The sequence below is a fragment of the Nylanderia fulva genome, unplaced genomic scaffold (genome assembly GCF_048542155.1).
Source record: "Nylanderia fulva isolate GAGA-0341 unplaced genomic scaffold, ASM4854215v1 Scaffold394, whole genome shotgun sequence".
In the NCBI taxonomy this organism is placed as follows: Eukaryota; Metazoa; Arthropoda; class Insecta; order Hymenoptera; family Formicidae; genus Nylanderia; species Nylanderia fulva.
The window spans coordinates 7,786-25,000 of NW_028190471.1; the positions used below are offsets into that span (position 1 = coordinate 7,786).

A 17,215-nucleotide genomic window follows, 5' to 3' on the forward strand; every position below is an offset into this window, starting at 1 on the left:
TATTTTTACTTTTATTTTTTAATTTAAATTAAAAATTTTTATTTAACTTTAAATTTTTTTAATTTCCTAAATTTAATTCTTTGTGCCTTATATTACCTTTTTTGAATATACGTTTAAATATATTTGAATTAAATAATTATTTAGAGATAAATAATTTATTTTTTATATATATCTATTTATCTAAATATTTTATAAAAATATATAATAACTTTACAATGTATATACATTCCAGTTTAAATTAATTACATAATTATTCATGTTATTTAAATATAAAGATGAATAAATATATATATATATATATATTTTACTGAATTTATTTTGTTATTGTATATATTATAAACGTTTTAAAATAAAGCAATAATTATACATTTGTATCATTATAAGAAATTTATCTAAATATTATATATTATGTTGTCACTTACTTAGTGCAACTTTTTGATTTGACTACTTTTTGATGCTAATATTTTAACCTTTTTTCTCGTATTATCAATATAATTATTTAGCGCAATTTTTTGATTTCACTACTTTTTGATGCTAATATTTTAATTTTTTTCTAGTATTATTAACAAAAATAAAATATAATTTATAAATATAATTTTTGAGAAAATATTTTTGATAATGATTAATTTTTGCAAAGAATTATTTTGGCTATAAACATAATTTTTGAGAAGATTATATTTTTTATTATTATAAAGAACTATTTTTGCTGACGAAAGATATAACTTAGCGCTTTTTTTTTACATCTGTGATGTCTTTTTTTGTGGGATCATATTATAACATTATAATAATGTTTATTAATTGAAAATTAAATGGTTTATATGCTTTGCAGACTTGGTCAGTGATTGAATTTATCAATATAGAAGGCCAATCAAACGCTGTAGAAGTTGTACCAACCTCATGGATGACATTTACAAATGATCAAATAATGTGTAAATGGCCGGAAAAAAATGTTAGGAAATATATATTACGGAAAGAACCCCCAAAAGACAATTGGCAAAAATACATAGTGCAACTAATATTTCAAAGTAGTAAGTATTGTCATAAAAATATTGATACTATATAATAAGATAATATCTTAATTAAACATGTTTTATATTAAAAAAATGACTTTTTCGTATTTAATATATCAAATCATAACTTCCCAATATTTATGAATACGGTTATGGAAAAGACTTATATAAATCATGTAATACAAATGTATGTATATATAGACAATTAATAAAATAATTTGTAATTACAGATTCATATAAGGAAGCTATAGATGTTGTACATAAAAAAATTCGAACCGATACATCAGATACATCATGTTCGCAATTAGGCCGAGGGAAAAGAAAAAAGAAAACATTCCAACCAGTTACAGCAAACAACTTAAATGATGACGATTCAAATCCGCGAATGACACCATCTCCGTTAATGACTGTCATGGATTTGCATTTAGAAAATGAACAGTTGACAAATGGTATAACAATAAATAAATATATATATTATTTTTATAAATCTTTAACATTATTTTTTTACTCAGAAATAAATATTTTTATCGGCTCTCAATATAAATAATATAAGTATGCTGTCGTCTAAGCTGGGCAATAGAGCCAAGGAAACGAAACGAAAAATTAATTAAACGGAACTGTATCTCAATTTGAGATCCCAAAGTTCCACATATAAATTAATTTCGAAACTTACATATGGAGAAATAAGCGAGAAAAATATAGGCATACTTATATTATTTATATTGAGAGCCGATAAAAATATTTATTTCTGAGTTTATTCACGCCTTGGGCTAATCACGGCGGTATTTACTAACATCTACTAAAAAGGCAAATGAAAAATATAGGATCGAAAGGGTCTGAATAGCTTAGTTGGTAAGAGCAGTCGCCCGGAAAGTGAAAGACGCGGGTTCGATTCCCGCTTCAGCGACTTTTCGGACCTATATTTTTCTCGCTTATTTCTCCATATGTAAGTTTCGAAATTAATTTATATGTGGAACTTTGGGATCTCAAATTGAGATACAGTTCCGTTTAATTAATTTTTCGTTTCGTTTCCTTGGCTCTATTGCCCAGCTTAGACGACAGCATACTTATATTATTTATATTGAGAGCCGATAAAAATATTTATTTCTGAGTTTATTCACGCCTTGGGCTAATCACGGCGGTATTTACTAACATCTACTAAAAAGGCAAATAAAAAATATAGGATCGAAAGGGTCTGAATAGCTTAGTTGGTAAGAGCAGTCGCCCGGAAAGTGAAAGACGCGGGTTCGATTCCCGCTTCAGCGACTTTTCGGACCTATATTTTTCTCGCTTATTTCTCCATATGTAAGTTTCGAAATTAATTTATATGTGGAACTTTGGGATCTCAAATTGAGATACAGTTCCGTTTAATTAATTTTTCGTTTCGTTTCCTTGGCTCTATTGCCCAGCTTAGACGACAGCATACTTATATTATTTTTTTAACTTGCAAATAAAGTAATGCTTAATAGTGTAATTTTTTATACATTTAGATTTGATTAATGATGATAACCAAAACTTGGACAAGGATATCGAAAATATGGATGAAACAGCAATAAACGTGAGTCAAAATAAAAAGAATAATATTGCCTCTGAAGACCATGTAACTTCTGATGAAGGTATAAACAAATAATTTTTGGTACAATAAGGTATTAAACAATACAAGTCGATTTTAAGTAATCCCGCTTAATATATATATAGTGTCTATTAATTTATTAATTTAATATTAAATAAATACAATAATGATACTAAAAATTTCCATTATTTAGATCCTAAAGATGCTGTTAATCCAGTAAATAATATGATACCAACCGATATCATTTTTGAAAATTTTCCAGCAGGTAATCATTCATATTTATTGTTCTTTTGTTTATAGTAATATAATTTGTAAATTTATATTTCAGATAGTCAGAATATTGTTTCAATCCTGCAAAACACGATTGCGATTAAAAAATTATTGGAACAACAAAATGCATTTTTAAAGCAATTAGAGCGTACAAATAATTCGCTTCCACTGCTCTCAGCATCTGGTTCAAGCTGTAGTAGTACTTTTTCTCTTATTCCGAACAAACCTTTCAACAAATTTACAAAATTACTTGATTTCGACATCGCATTAAAAACTAATGAGGAAGGACAAAAACAAATGGTAAAAATAGTCTACATTTCTTATTTCTTGTTTTTTGAATATTTGAGACAAAATTCAAGGTTCGAGCTGGTAAAATAATGTAAATGGTTAGAAAGAAATTGCTTTCAAAAGCAATTTTGATTGTTCAAGCTTGATTAAACTAGGATTATTTTATAACATTCATTATAATTTCATTGTACCATTGTTGAATATGCCAAAACTACTGATATCTATTTTTAAAAAATATATATTTAACCCTTTTTCCTTCTGACTAACTGACTTTAATTGAAATTAAAATAGACAAAAAGGATGCTCAATATTTACCAGAAAAGGCTCGAACAATTGTATATATATATATATATGTATTTACATTTTTTTCGTAGGAAACATTTGTCTATTTATTAGGAGGCACTTCTCCCCACGATCAAATAAAAGCTGGACTAGAAAAAATATTTACTAATAAATTGGGTACAAAATGTTCTTGGATGGGTCGCAAAGGCAACTTCGAAGTGAACACACTAATAATTATGGACATTTTAAAACGTATATAGAAATGTAAAAATATATAATTATAAAAAATTAATGCTTTTAATAGCATAATAATTGTACCGGTACTATATTAACTTTTTTTTTGTTACATTTGTAGGATCGACTAGAAAACACTTTCCATTTTTGACAGATAAACAATTTCAGAACTATGTGTCAGCTTGGTTAAGGCACTCAAAAACGCGCTACGACAGAGAACTAGTATGTTTTACGTTTTACTTGTATATTTTAGTTTTCGATATAACAACATATTTATTATTACTTTTATTTTTTACAGGCAAAGCAACAACGTCAATAAGTTTTATCATTTTTTAAGTATCACAATAATAGTTACTTGTGTATTTAGTGTATTCATGAATTTTTTATTTTTACGTTAAAATCAAAGAGAAATTAATATTTTTATATTAAAATGTTGACTTGTATTAAAATTATTTAGCGATAAATGAATGCAATTAGATGATAACTTATATATATTACTAAAACTTCTTATTGCCCACATTAACAGCACTGACCATATTAGTTGTGTTAGCGATTTGTGTTATTATGTATCTTATAAGTTAATTATATCCCCCATAGCAAAAAATGTCACAGTGACATCACAATAAGCTCACAATAGAGTCACAAGGTGACAAAAAAATGTAATGTCACTGTGATGTCATTGTGAGATTATTGGAAGGTAACAGTGATATCATTAATCACAATTGAAGTGATATCATTGTAAAATGTCACATTGATATAACTAGTATATCACGAAATGTAACAATAAGGATAAAAAAATCTGTCATAGCAAGAAAATGTCACAGTGACATCATAAAGATGTTCTGCTGTGACGATAAAATATATATTTAATCGTCACAGCACAACATCTTTATGATGTTACAGTGATATCATCAAAAATGTCACATTGATATAACTAGTATATCACGAAATGTAACAATAATGATAAAAAATCTGTCATAGCAAGAAAATGTCACAGTGACATCATAAAGATGTTGTGCTGTGACGATCAACAATTAAAATTAGAAAAATAAAGTTTAATTTATGATATATTTAATAAATAATTTATATTTATTTATTTATATTTATTACTGCTATAACTAAATATATATTAGGGTGTCAAATTTAAAATAACACGTACACCACTTCAAATATCTCTTAAAATATTCATCAAATAAAGGGCATCATCTACTTTATGACCTCCTTTGAATCAAACAACTTTTATTTGAAATATTTTTCTTTAAAATAGTCGCGTTCAGCAGAATGACTGCTAAGTTGTCATCTTGTCAAGACTTGACGTTGATTTGTTCTAAAAGTAAAAGAATCAACACGTCACCGTTAATGGACGCTACTTAATGTAACCTAATCTTACCTAATCCTAATGCAAGCGTGACCGTGTAGGCGCGTACACGTTGCCCAAAACGCTCTGCAGCGTATACGCAGTCTGTTGGTGTACCAGCACGTGTTTTTTATTTGCATAAGAGGACATTTTGACTCAAAATAAGTGATCTCAGAAGATCACTTAGCAATAAGAAGTGATTTAACAAAGTGAAAAACATCAACATAAAAATTAAGGTTAGTATATACAATATTTTTTATCTTATGTTTGTCTTATATTTTTTTCATATTTATTGTAACAAGATATCTTTTTTTCATTGTATATGTATATTTAGGAAAAAAAATATATTTTGTGAAAAATATGGGTCGCAAACGAAAACACTCAATATTTTATAGTGCAAGACATAAACGAAGATTAGTTGCAAGAAACACAGTAACAGATATGAATATGATATCTCATCAGACTGATTCTGCGGATTCTATGGCAATAATTAATAATAATAATGATCAACTAATTGTTGTTGATGAGAATGCTTCGTCTTTATGTGATTCTGATAAAGTATACTCAGATAGAAATCTAAATCAATATTATGATGAAAATAATATTAACTTTTTGAATGAAAATAATGCCTGTATGATACAAAATTACACGGATGCAAATAAGCTGCAAGCTATAGTCGATAACAATTATGAAAATCTGTGTTTAAATGATAACGAAACTTTTATACATGACATAAGTAAATGGGCTATTGAAGAAAAGATATCACTCAAATCACTCCGTCACCTTTTACAGATATTGCAAACACACACTAATTATACTTTGCCTAAAGATCCACGTACATTATTGCAAACTCCTAAATCAACTGAAATTATACAAATTGAAAACGGAGATTACTGCCACTTAGGTCTCGAAAAAGCTCTTCTAAAAATTATTGAAGAACGTAAAAGATTGAATTTTGCTCTTGATAACATTCAATTATTTATAAATATTGATGGTTTACCTATATATAAGTCTTCCACAAAGAGTTTATGGCCAATATTATGTGCAGATAATATTATAAACAATGTATATGTCATTGCCTTATATTATGGTGAAGGAAAACCAAAAAATGCAAATGAGTTTTTAAAAATGTTTGTAGGTGATGCTATTGCTTTTATAAATAATGGGATTGATTATGAGGGACAGATCATAAAAGTCGAAATTAAAGCAATAATTTGTGACGCTCCTGCTAAATCATTTATTTTAAATGTAAAAGGACACACTGGATATAATAGTTGCACTAAATGCATTATTGAAGGTGATAATATAGAAGGACATATATGTTTTCCATACACATCTAATATGATGTTACGTAATGATAAAGAATTTTTTACTGGATCTTATAATCTTGATTATCAAACTGGTGACACAATTTTAAAAAATATACCAAATCTAGGCTTAGTTACAAATGTGCCACTAGATTATATGCACCTGGTATGTTTGGGTGTTATGCGTAAACTTATTATGTTATGGCTTTCAGGACCACTTAAGATAAGATTATCAAATTCAGACAAAGAACAAATTTCTAAGAAACTAATAAAGTTACGCAATTATATTCCTTCTGATTTTGCTCGAAAACCAAGATCATTAAAGTATATCAAACATTGGAAAGCCACAGAATATCGGCAATTTTTATTATATACAGGTCCTATTATATTGAAAGGAATACTACAAGAAAATGTATATTTAAATTTTCTAACATTACATGTAGCAATCACAATTCTTGCACATCCTACTTTAACATATCAAACTTCTATTATAGAATATGCAGAAAATTTATTAAAACATTTTGTAAAATCATTTCAAGTTATCTACGGTTCTAAATATATTTCACATAATATTCATAATTTATTACATCTTGCTGCAGACGTAAAACAATTTGGTGCTCTGGATAAATTTAGTGCATTTAAATTTGAGAATTATATGTCTACGTTAAAGAAATTAATTCGTAAAACTAACCAACCATTACAGCAATTAACAAGAAGATTTGCAGAAATTGAGACAATACATAATAATGAAACATTCAAAATATATTCAAATTCATACGATATGGAAAAATGTTTTACACGCTCTCATTGTGATGGTCCTATTACGAAAGATTTCATTTCTGTACAACAATATAAAATTTTTTGCAATAATCAATATTATATTAACTGTGATGATCCAAAAAATAATTGCATTTCTTTTGAAAATGGACAAATAATGTCAATTTTAAATTTCATTAAATCTAATGACAATAAAATGTATGCTATTGGCAAAGTACTTGTGTTAGTGGAAGATTTATATACACAGCCTATTTCGTCATTAACTTTAAATATTGGTATCATGTCTGAATATTCTCATCTTCAGACATGGGAGTTTGATAAAATTAGAGCAAAAATGTTGAAAATGCCTTATAAAAAAAATTATATTATATTTCCGATGTTACACACAACTGAATAATACATGTTTAATATTAATTTGCATTTGTAATTAAATAATTAAACGTAATTATAATACTCTAATATAAATTGCAAATATTATTATTATTATTATTATTATTATTATTATCGTCACATTTTTATCATATTATTTACATCATAGATTATTTATAATTTCAATGCTGATCAATTTTTATTTACAGTTATTATGGCGTATAATATTGTGGAGTTCGAAGATGGTTTACAAATTGTTCCTTCTGAATGGTTAACTGAAAATAATAAGGAATGTAAATGGCCATCATATACAAGTCAAATTAAGATAAATAAAGCAATTATGAAAAGAATATTTCCTTCTGATGATTGGCAATTATATAAAATAATCCGTATTTTTGGTAGCAGCGGTTAGTAATATAAAAAATGTATTTTATTTTTTTATCAAAAATTATATAAATTAAAATTATAATATATATGTATTAAAAGTATATATTAAAATTTAAATTTTAAGTGATATTTGATTATAAAATATATAAAAACAAAAATCTAATTTTTAATATTCAAAAATTTTATACGTTTTAGATACATATGATAAAGCTATAGACAAACTTAAATTAGCTGAACAAATATCCGATATAGATGGTGATGATGGAAATAACCTCAAAAAATCGAGATATCAACGAGCAAAAAAAAATACAGGTTCATCTCCTGATAATTCTGATACAAGCGACACAAGCATCAATAAATTAAAAACTCGCAATGATTTAGAGTTAGATAATTTTCCTAATACACCAAAAGCTTTAACAATAAATAAGAGCAAAATCTGTGAAATAAAGACACCATTAATACAAGGTGATAAGAAAATGAATCGAGTAAAAAAAATTTCAAGTTCTTCTGATAATTCAGATAGAACTGACACAAGCAATGATTTAGATGAAGCTTCTAATATATCAAACGATTTAAATAAAAGCAAAATGACTTATGAAATAAAAAAACCACTGATAAAAAATTATAAGAAAATAACTAAGCCTCCGATACAAATAAGTAATGAAAAAATAATTAATATTCAGTCTAAAAAGTCTGCAGTTACATATAGTAAATCTATAAGTTCACAAGAACATCGAACAGCAAATAAAGATGACCTTGTTCCACAAAATTCAGATACAATATCTACATCCGATACTTGTAATGCTGAGATTGATGTAGGTAAAAATATATCTGTTATTAATTTTAAATTTTTGTAAAAGCTTACCTATATATATATATATATATTATTAAAGTTTTAACTTTTTTTATTTATATCACTGTAAACATATTTAAAATGGTATATAATTCGTAATATTTATATAATCTGACAATGAGTAGATATACAATAATATGTGTCAATTATTTTTGCAGATTTTCATAATTTAATTATCAGGAAACTAAATGCAGTATTGTTAAATCTTACAACAATTGATGAACGTTTAATAAAGTTGGATAATCACATAAGAAAAAATGAGGAAACGGATTTAAAAAAAAATGAACATTATGATTTCGATTTGCCAGCAGATACCGTAGAACAATTACAGAGAATTGATAATCAATTAAAAAACAAATGTGTTGCTGCAGAAATGGTATATACAAAATATTATTATTTTATACTTACGATTAGAAACATTTTATTGAAATGTCTTATAAAAAGCAATATTTTGGACATATTTATTTATTTATATAATGTTAAATAATTTTAAAGAAGTTAAAAGAAAAGTAATGTTAACTTTTTTTATAAGAGAAAAACAAATGTTTATTATTTTGATATTTTTAGATCATAAACTAATATTAATTAAATTATTTTATATTTTTAGACAAGACAATTGAGCTTTTTAGGAGGTAAGGATCATCATGATGTGATTTCGTACATGATGAAACATATTTTAACAAATAAATTAGCAATGGAATATAGTTGGGCTGGTGCAAAATTGAAAAATGCCTTTAAAAATCTTCGCATTACTATATGTATCATAAGTAAGTATATAAATATTTAATCACAGAAATGTTTTTATTGACATATTTTTGACACTTTATATATAGCATTCTATGCATGGTTATATTGGATGATGCTATTAAAACTCTAATATCATTATTCAATAATATGTAATCATAGGAATATAAAATAATTTTGAATAGTATATATACATATATACATATATATATATATATATAAAATTAAGTCGCTTTAAATTTTTATATAATCTATAACCACACATATCTGTTTAAACTTGTTGTTAGATGCTGCGCGAACTTCAAGAACCAATTTAACAAATAAGGAAGTTGAGGATATAATTGCAAGATGGCTAATTTTAGCCAAGCAGAGATTTGACCGAGATTTGTAAGTTATATATAATATACCTCAATTTAACTATTTTATCATCTTATCTCAAACTTTTTATTTTTATAAGAAACTGATTTTAAAGAGGGTGAACACATGCACTATCTGTTCATTATTGCGTGTATTAGTTTTTTTAAATTAAATACAACATTTAAGAACTTATTGTTATTTTTGTATAGAATATTTATTGCAGAATTGACTTATTGCACCTATGTATAACAATCACATATTTCTTTTTAGGAAAAAGGAAGAACAAAAGAAGAGATGCGAAAATGAGGAGATCTAAACAAGAAAAGGACAGGTTATTAAATAGAATAATTTTAATATATAATAAATAAAATATTTGAACGTTTATTATTACGTTTATTGCACAGTTTATTATTATTACGTTTATTTATAGATTTTATAGAGTTTATTTTTGCATATGAACTTTTTTTATTTTGAATGTATTAATTTCATACACAGTAATTATATATATATTTTATTATTTAAATGGTTACAGTATTAAATACATATGCATAGTTGTAAGTGCAATAAAGTAATTATTAAATATTATTTTTTAAATATAGTATAAAACGAGAAAAGTTATAATAATATATACAGTTGAATATTAAAGTAATTTAAAGTTCTAAGTATTTTAGTACTTTTATGCGTAGCTGTAGCATAAAAAATTAACAATCACTATGTTTATTTTATTAATGCCTATATATTAAAAAGTTATGCACATTTAAGTTTTCTAACAATTGTATCAATTTTTTTTCATAATTCTGATAAAGTGATAACTAGAATTTAAAAAAAATTACTTTAAAAATGATTTATTATAAGTATTAATTATATATGTTAGTGATATAGTTATTAAATATGATTAAATGATGTGATTTAACGTGAATGTGTATTAAATGATAGTTATACACCCACACACACGTACATATATAATAATATGGCTTATATTTTTTGGAACGTATATATGTATTATTTAAAAAATAAAAATGTAATTAAATAAATTACATTTATAATCTTTGAGACAAGCATATGACTACTGGCAGGATCAACCAGGGAGCTTCGTGTTCGGTTACTCGCAAGGGAGTAACTCGCGAGCGAGCCCGAAGACTCGTCGCTAGCTCTTTTTCGCGCGCGCGCGCGTTCGATGCCGAAACACCGACGCGCGCGCAACACGCTCGTATGTGCCATTTTATTTGCCGCCGGTCTTGCTCAGCCGGTCGGCGACACTCTGCTGTGTTTAACGCTATTATGTAAAGCGTACGAGAGAACGACGGAGGCGAGAGTAAACCCCCGACGCCGCCGCCTCTCCTCTTCTTCCTCCTCCTCTCCGTTCAAAAATCCACAAGATCAAAATACTCGTGTTCTTATTCTCCCAAATGTTATGATGCGCGGTCTCGAGAGACCGCGCGATTCACCCTGACGCTAGATCGACGATGCTTAGACGTCGAGGACTGTTCTGTCTGGTTCGTACGCGTTTAACCGCACACGACCAGCAATAAGATTTCGCTACGGCGTACAAAGCGAGCGGGAAGAAGCAACTCTTCCCGCAAACTCGTATCCGTGGAGTAGATGCTCGGTAAGCGCGACGATTCCGCTGCTGCGTACGAAACGAGAGGGAACCGCGCGGCCAACACACTAGAGGCGTGCGCGCCACATAAGAGCCATTCGGTCTTGCGACACCGACTCGTGGCAATGCTGTGCTCGTAATAAATAAGTGTGCGTTAATTTTGCGCGCGTTCGGCGACGAACGAGAAGAGCCGCACCGTAATCCCCGGCGAAGAGGAATACGAGACGACGCGAGAGTCGAACGTACGTTCTCGCGAGACACGCAACCTCCAAGCATGAGAAGACTTGGCGGCGGCGCGTTCTGCGACGATCGTATATTATTTTATATATTCGTGGTTTCCAAATCAAACATTTTATATAAATGTTCTCTCCGTGTCAGAGTCGCGACTCGACAAAATCCGTTCTCGACCCGTTCGGGCGATTCTTCGTTTGTCAACGTCGAGAGCGCGACACGTACAATATTAATTTCTCCTACCCTCTTATAGTACCCAACCGACCGGCCAAGCGGTCGGCGACGGTACGGAGAGCGGTCGAAACACGCCGGAGTGGCGAGAGACTCGAGAAAGTACGTTTACGACTCGTCCGGACTCGCTCGACTCGTTCGACGCGCCGAGCGCGACGTATCACTTATTAAAAAAAGGTAAAGAAGGCGACCAGTTAAGGGCACGCCATTAACAAAAATTATCCATTGCAAACCCATGTACAATAGAATTGTATGAAAAATTATCGATTATAAACCCATGTACAATCGTAACAAAAGTAATGAAATAAAAAAAAAATTGCGCCAAGTGAAAGTAGAAACTTGTACCAGTGGAAAATTAAAGTTGCAGACATATATAGAGTCGTATAATGAATCAATAAAAATTTAAATTTGCAAATGTAGAATTGTACCATAAAAAAACTTATCTTTTAAAAAAAAAGATAAACAAGATGCCAAGTCCATGCGCCATGTGAAAAAGTGTTAAACAAAAAAGTATTTTTAAGTAAAAAAATCTATCAATTGACAAAAATTTATGTTCTAAAATTAATATCTCTACAAAAAGTAATGTCCAATTATTGCGCGAATAAATAAACATTTTTATAAAAATTAAAATTTAAAAACTTATGCAAATTTAAAATTAATATAAAATAAAAAGAAATAAAAAAATTTTAGTTAAAAAAACTGGGCGCGCTGCTAAATAATATTCTAATGATATTAAAATTAAATTGTTACTTTTAAACTCATTGCAGCGCGCCCAGTTTTTTTAACTAAAATTTTTTTATTTCTTTTTATTTTATATTAATTTTAAATTTGCATAAGTTTTTAAATTTTAATTTTTTATAAAAATGTTTATTTATTCGCGCAATAATTGGACATTACTTTTTGTAGAGATATTAATTTTAGAACATAAATTTTTGTCAATTGATAGATTTTTTTACTTAAAAATACTTTTTTGTTTAACACTTTTTCACATGGCGCATGGACTTGGCATCTTGTTTATCTTTTTTTTTAAAAGATAAGTTTTTTTATGGTACAATTCTACATTTGCAAATTTAAATTTTTATTGATTCATTATACGACTCTATATATGTCTGCAACTTTAATTTTCCACTGGTACAAGTTTCTACTTTCACTTGGCGCAATTTTTTTTTTATTTCATTACTTTTGTTACGATTGTACATGGGTTTATAATCGATAATTTTTCATACAATTCTATTGTACATGGGTTTGCAATGGATAATTTTTGTTAATGGCGTGCCCTTAACTGGTCGCCTTTTTTTACCTTTTTTTAAAGGTGAGTTTTTAGAGATTATATCATTCATTTTTGTATATGATAAGCATCTTTAAATAAATAAGCAAATTCAATTTTTCTGGCATTTTCTTATTTTAGGTACATATATATCCAATAATTAATATACAAAATTAAATATTATTCATTACACAATTTGTATCAAAATAATATATTTTTAAAAATTTATTTTAAATTTATTTAATCATTTTTATCATTGTGATTGTAGTGGCAAGGATTTTATTGCTCAGTGTCATTGCAAGCATCTGGCCTGTATATACCATAATATATTGTGTAATACATTGGCTAAGTATGACAATATGGATTTTGATAGATTCCCATGGAATATTGGAATTTTGTCGGACTTGCAGTCATCCACCACATATGCAGCCTACAATTAAAGAACGCATTTATTCCATATTATTTGCTTCTGTTATTGGCATAGTGCACATTTTTATATATCTCAATGCTGTAGATAGCAAAACATTTTGAAAACATCTATCTTTCTATGTTATCTGCTTTTTTGAAAATATTGCAGCAAATTTATTATGGCAATATGCTTGTCCTCCTGCAGTTAAAGAGGCTTAGTACTTTAATATAATCTTTATTATTTGTATCATTTCCTTTTTCTTGGGAATTACAGCAATGCTTTTGTACTATATTGTCTTGCATCCCTCAAAAAGACAACATACTTCAAACGCACCAGTTCAAGCAATGTAACTTTGATATTTATTTACTTTAAAAAATGAGAGATAAACTATACAATATGCAATTAACCTTATCTTATGACTTTTATAAATCTTATGATAAAATCTAACTCTCTCTTAATCTTTATTATGAAAAGAATCTCGGTATTATATGAAATAATTTCATTGTAATTAATAGTTTAACTTTCAAAAATTTTGCAAAATAAAATAACTCATACATTGTATTTCTACCATATATATAAAAAAAAGATAGGTAAATATAAATAAATAAATATATATTTATGATATACAATAAATAAATATATATTTATATATATATAGATATATATATATATATAAAATGTTGGATTTTTATTATATATATATAATTTTAAAAAATCTTTTTTATATGCTATTGAATTTTAATACATACAATTTTGATTATATGTATTTTAATTGATTATATTTATAAGTATTTTTATATTATCTTAAAAAGACTGCATAGAATTATTTGTGCGACACTCTTATATGTATGTATAATTAATAGGGACCAACTACACATTTTTTTTTCCACTGAATAAAAACAATCTCAATATTAAAATTAAATTATAAAAAAGATACTGTGATATTTTATTGATGAGAAATGTACATTTATAATTGTATTAAATACAAAAATAAACATGCCATGAATTACTATATATACATATTTTCATAATTATCAAACTTAAAAATATAATATTGTTACCAAAGAAGAAAGCACTATTTAAAAACTCTAAAAGTTCATAATTTGTTAAATTAGTAATTAAATACTGCATTTTGTATAATTTTTAAGCTTTATTCTTTTATTTTTCTTTATTTAATTGAATAGATATTAACATCCAATGTAGCATACAGATTAAATTAACAACCAAAAAAATAAATCTTAACTTTGAAATATATTTTTGTTTCTTTTAAATATCAATCAACTGGATTTTGTACTACTATTAATATGAATTCTTTATCTGGTGCCATCATAATTTTATGTTTTTTGCTACGTATGCGCAAGAAAGTTAAATCATTTGTTGGATTCAAGTCACGTACGACAGAACGAGCTTTATCTGACAATTGACTTATCAAACCTGCGTATTGAACTGTTGTCGTATTATCTAATGTTGACTTTATAGGAATACCTAAAACAAATATAATTTTATAAATTTTTGTTTACAACTACAAGTAAATCATGTCAATGATCTCATGTAATACCTTCTGCATTCACCACTATTGTTCCAACTACCCTTTTATGAGACTGAATTTGTTTCATAGTTTCTTCAACCTCTTATAAATTATTTCATCGAAATTTATTAATAAAATTTTTATTTTAAATATTCCAATAACGGAAGCAAATCATATGGAATAAATGCGTTCTTTAATTGTAGGCTGCATATGTGGTGGATGACTGTAAGTCCGACAAAATTCCAATATTCCATGGGAATCTATCAAAATCTATATTGTCATACTTAGCCAATGTATTACGCAATATATTATGGTATATACAGGCCAGATGCTTGCAATGACACTGAGCAATAAGATCCTTGCCACTACAATCACAATGATAAAAATGATTAAATAAATTTTAAAAAATATATTATTTTGATACAAAGTGTGTGATGAATAATATTTAATTTTGTATATTAATTATTGGATATATATGTACCTGCAATAAGAAAATGCCAGAAAAATTGTAAAATAGTTCCTATAGCACTGATATTAGATTTATCTTGTTAAGCTAATCAAATGCTGCGATGATAACTAGCCATTGCCCAACCCATGCTCACAAGTGAGCTGATAATGCTACCTGCTTGATGTACAACTGAAAAAAATATAGAAGCTAATTAAGAAAATTATTAAAAATATATGCACACTCATACATAGGCATTTATAATTTATATAATTGAAATATTATTGAAATAATAGCAAAATATCTGATTTTGTATCACAGACTGTAAACTTGCACATAAATTATTATGACAATAAATTTGCAAATAATAACATTAAAATTGAATGTAAAAATTGAAATTGAAAATTGAAAATATCTAACCCCGCACGCTGTCAATATAGCGGAGGGCAACTATCGCCGTCTGTTGTAAAACGTGCGAGATGGACATTTCCAATACATGCATCTATTCATGTGTTGTGTACGTGTGATATATGTGTGCGCATGTGTTGTATACGTGTGAATACGTGTAGCACGATACTACTATGTTTGCGTGGTCGATGATAATAATGATGACGGGGACGTTTCTTAAAAGAAATTTTTCATATTTCGACTTTGCAATTATATATCTCTGCTTACAAATCACGTAGAGCAGAAATAAAGACACTTTTATTATATAATTCAAACTCAATCTATCGATTAAGTCTAGTATAAACTTGATTGCTTCAGCCGTTATTGAGAATTCGAAATATTATAAAGACTCAAATGTCCGACTCGCGTTAAGATACACGGTGTCTCGGCTACGCCCTTAACTGGTCGCGAGACACTACCGTGTCTCTTGATAGTACCCAACCGGCCGGCCAGGCGGTCGGCGACGCACGGTCCTACGCACGGCCGTATGCGAGCGCGAGCGCCGAAAGGCGCGTTCAATCGAGACATTGTCGCGGAGAGCGAACGATCGAAAAGTCCTATTGTACGATAAAATATTATCACGATAGCCGTATGGCGAATGTCAAACAACGATAATTAGCATTAATTAAGAAGGAAACAAACGAAATGCCGGGACAATAAGGTATAAGCACCGACGGTACCTCCGGGCCGGGCGGCACCTCCGGGCCGGGCGGCACCTCCGGGTCGGGCGGCACCTCCGGGCTAGGCGACACCTCCGGGAACCACGGCCGACCGGCGACACCTCCGGGCCGGGCGACACCTCCGGGAACCACGGCCGACCGGCGGCACCTCCGGGCCGGGCGGCACCTCCGGGCCGGGCGACACCTCCGGGAACCACGGCCGACCGGCGGCACCTCCGGGCCGGGCGACACCTCCGGGAACCACGGCCGACCGGCGACACCTCCGGGCCGGGCGACACCTCCGGGAACCACGGCCGACCAGCGACACCTCCGGGACGGGCGGCACCTCCGGACGACCGAATGATCTCTCGAAGTCAGACGACCGCCGGCGGTACCTCCGGAACACTTAACGACGATTTACGGCGCCGCAACGAGGAGAGCTACGTAAAAACGTTTCGGACGAAAGTTACTTACTATTCGGCGCTCGCTCGACATGAGGGCGCTGTCCGATTACTAACTCGAAACGTGTCTCTCAAACCCACGTGTCGGAGACATATATTTCGAATTATTACGGATGATACGCAACACGC

The 17,215-nt window shown here is 29.2% G+C and overlaps 2 protein-coding genes and 1 long non-coding RNA gene across 3 annotated transcripts; 2 read left to right on the forward strand and 1 right to left on the reverse strand.

Annotated features, from left to right (window-relative positions):
- The first annotated feature begins 2,812 nt into the window (after positions 1 to 2,812).
- Positions 2,813 to 3,636, forward strand: LOC146721946 (uncharacterized). Its single transcript, XR_014925428.1, has 3 exons — positions 2,813 to 2,848; positions 2,912 to 3,153; positions 3,516 to 3,636. It is a non-coding gene; the product is annotated as an uncharacterized LOC146721946 (long non-coding RNA).
- A 5,322-nt stretch (positions 3,637 to 8,958) lies between these two features.
- Positions 8,959 to 10,140, forward strand: LOC146721947 (uncharacterized). The gene is made up of 4 exons (XM_085485804.1): positions 8,959 to 9,083; positions 9,315 to 9,474; positions 9,739 to 9,838; positions 10,079 to 10,140. Exons 1-4 carry the CDS (start codon positions 9,081 to 9,083, stop codon positions 10,122 to 10,124), a joined length of 309 nt encoding a protein of 102 aa, XP_085341930.1. The 5' UTR covers positions 8,959 to 9,080; the 3' UTR covers positions 10,125 to 10,140.
- A 4,671-nt stretch (positions 10,141 to 14,811) lies between these two features.
- On the reverse strand, positions 14,812 to 16,019 carry LOC146721948 (dynein light chain roadblock-type 2-like). Its single transcript, XM_085485809.1, has 4 exons — positions 15,940 to 16,019; positions 15,556 to 15,711; positions 15,105 to 15,439; positions 14,812 to 15,031 (listed from the first exon to the last, which is right to left on the reverse strand). Exons 3-4 carry the CDS (start codon positions 15,160 to 15,162, stop codon positions 14,820 to 14,822), a joined length of 270 nt encoding a protein of 89 aa, XP_085341935.1. The 5' UTR covers positions 15,163 to 15,439; positions 15,556 to 15,711; positions 15,940 to 16,019; the 3' UTR covers positions 14,812 to 14,819.
- Between the last annotated feature and the right edge of the window lie 1,196 nt (positions 16,020 to 17,215).

What these genes read in the sequence shown, in the direction of transcription:
- LOC146721947 (XM_085485804.1), top strand. An exon ending in CATTACTATATGTATCATAA is followed by an intron (nt 9,475 to 9,738) that starts GTAAGTATATAA and finishes ACTTGTTGTTAG; the next exon opens with ATGCTGCGCGAACTTCAAGA. An exon ending in CAGAGATTTGACCGAGATTT is followed by an intron (nt 9,839 to 10,078) that starts GTAAGTTATATA and finishes ATTTCTTTTTAG; the next exon opens with GAAAAAGGAAGAACAAAAGA.
- LOC146721948 (XM_085485809.1), bottom strand. Translation starts at nt 15,162, where the DNA reads ATGAAACAAATTCAGTCTCATAAAAGGGTAGTTGGAACAATAGTGGTG. An exon ending in AATAGTGGTGAATGCAGAAG is followed by an intron (nt 15,032 to 15,104) that starts GTATTACATGAG and finishes TATTTGTTTTAG; the next exon opens with GTATTCCTATAAAGTCAACA.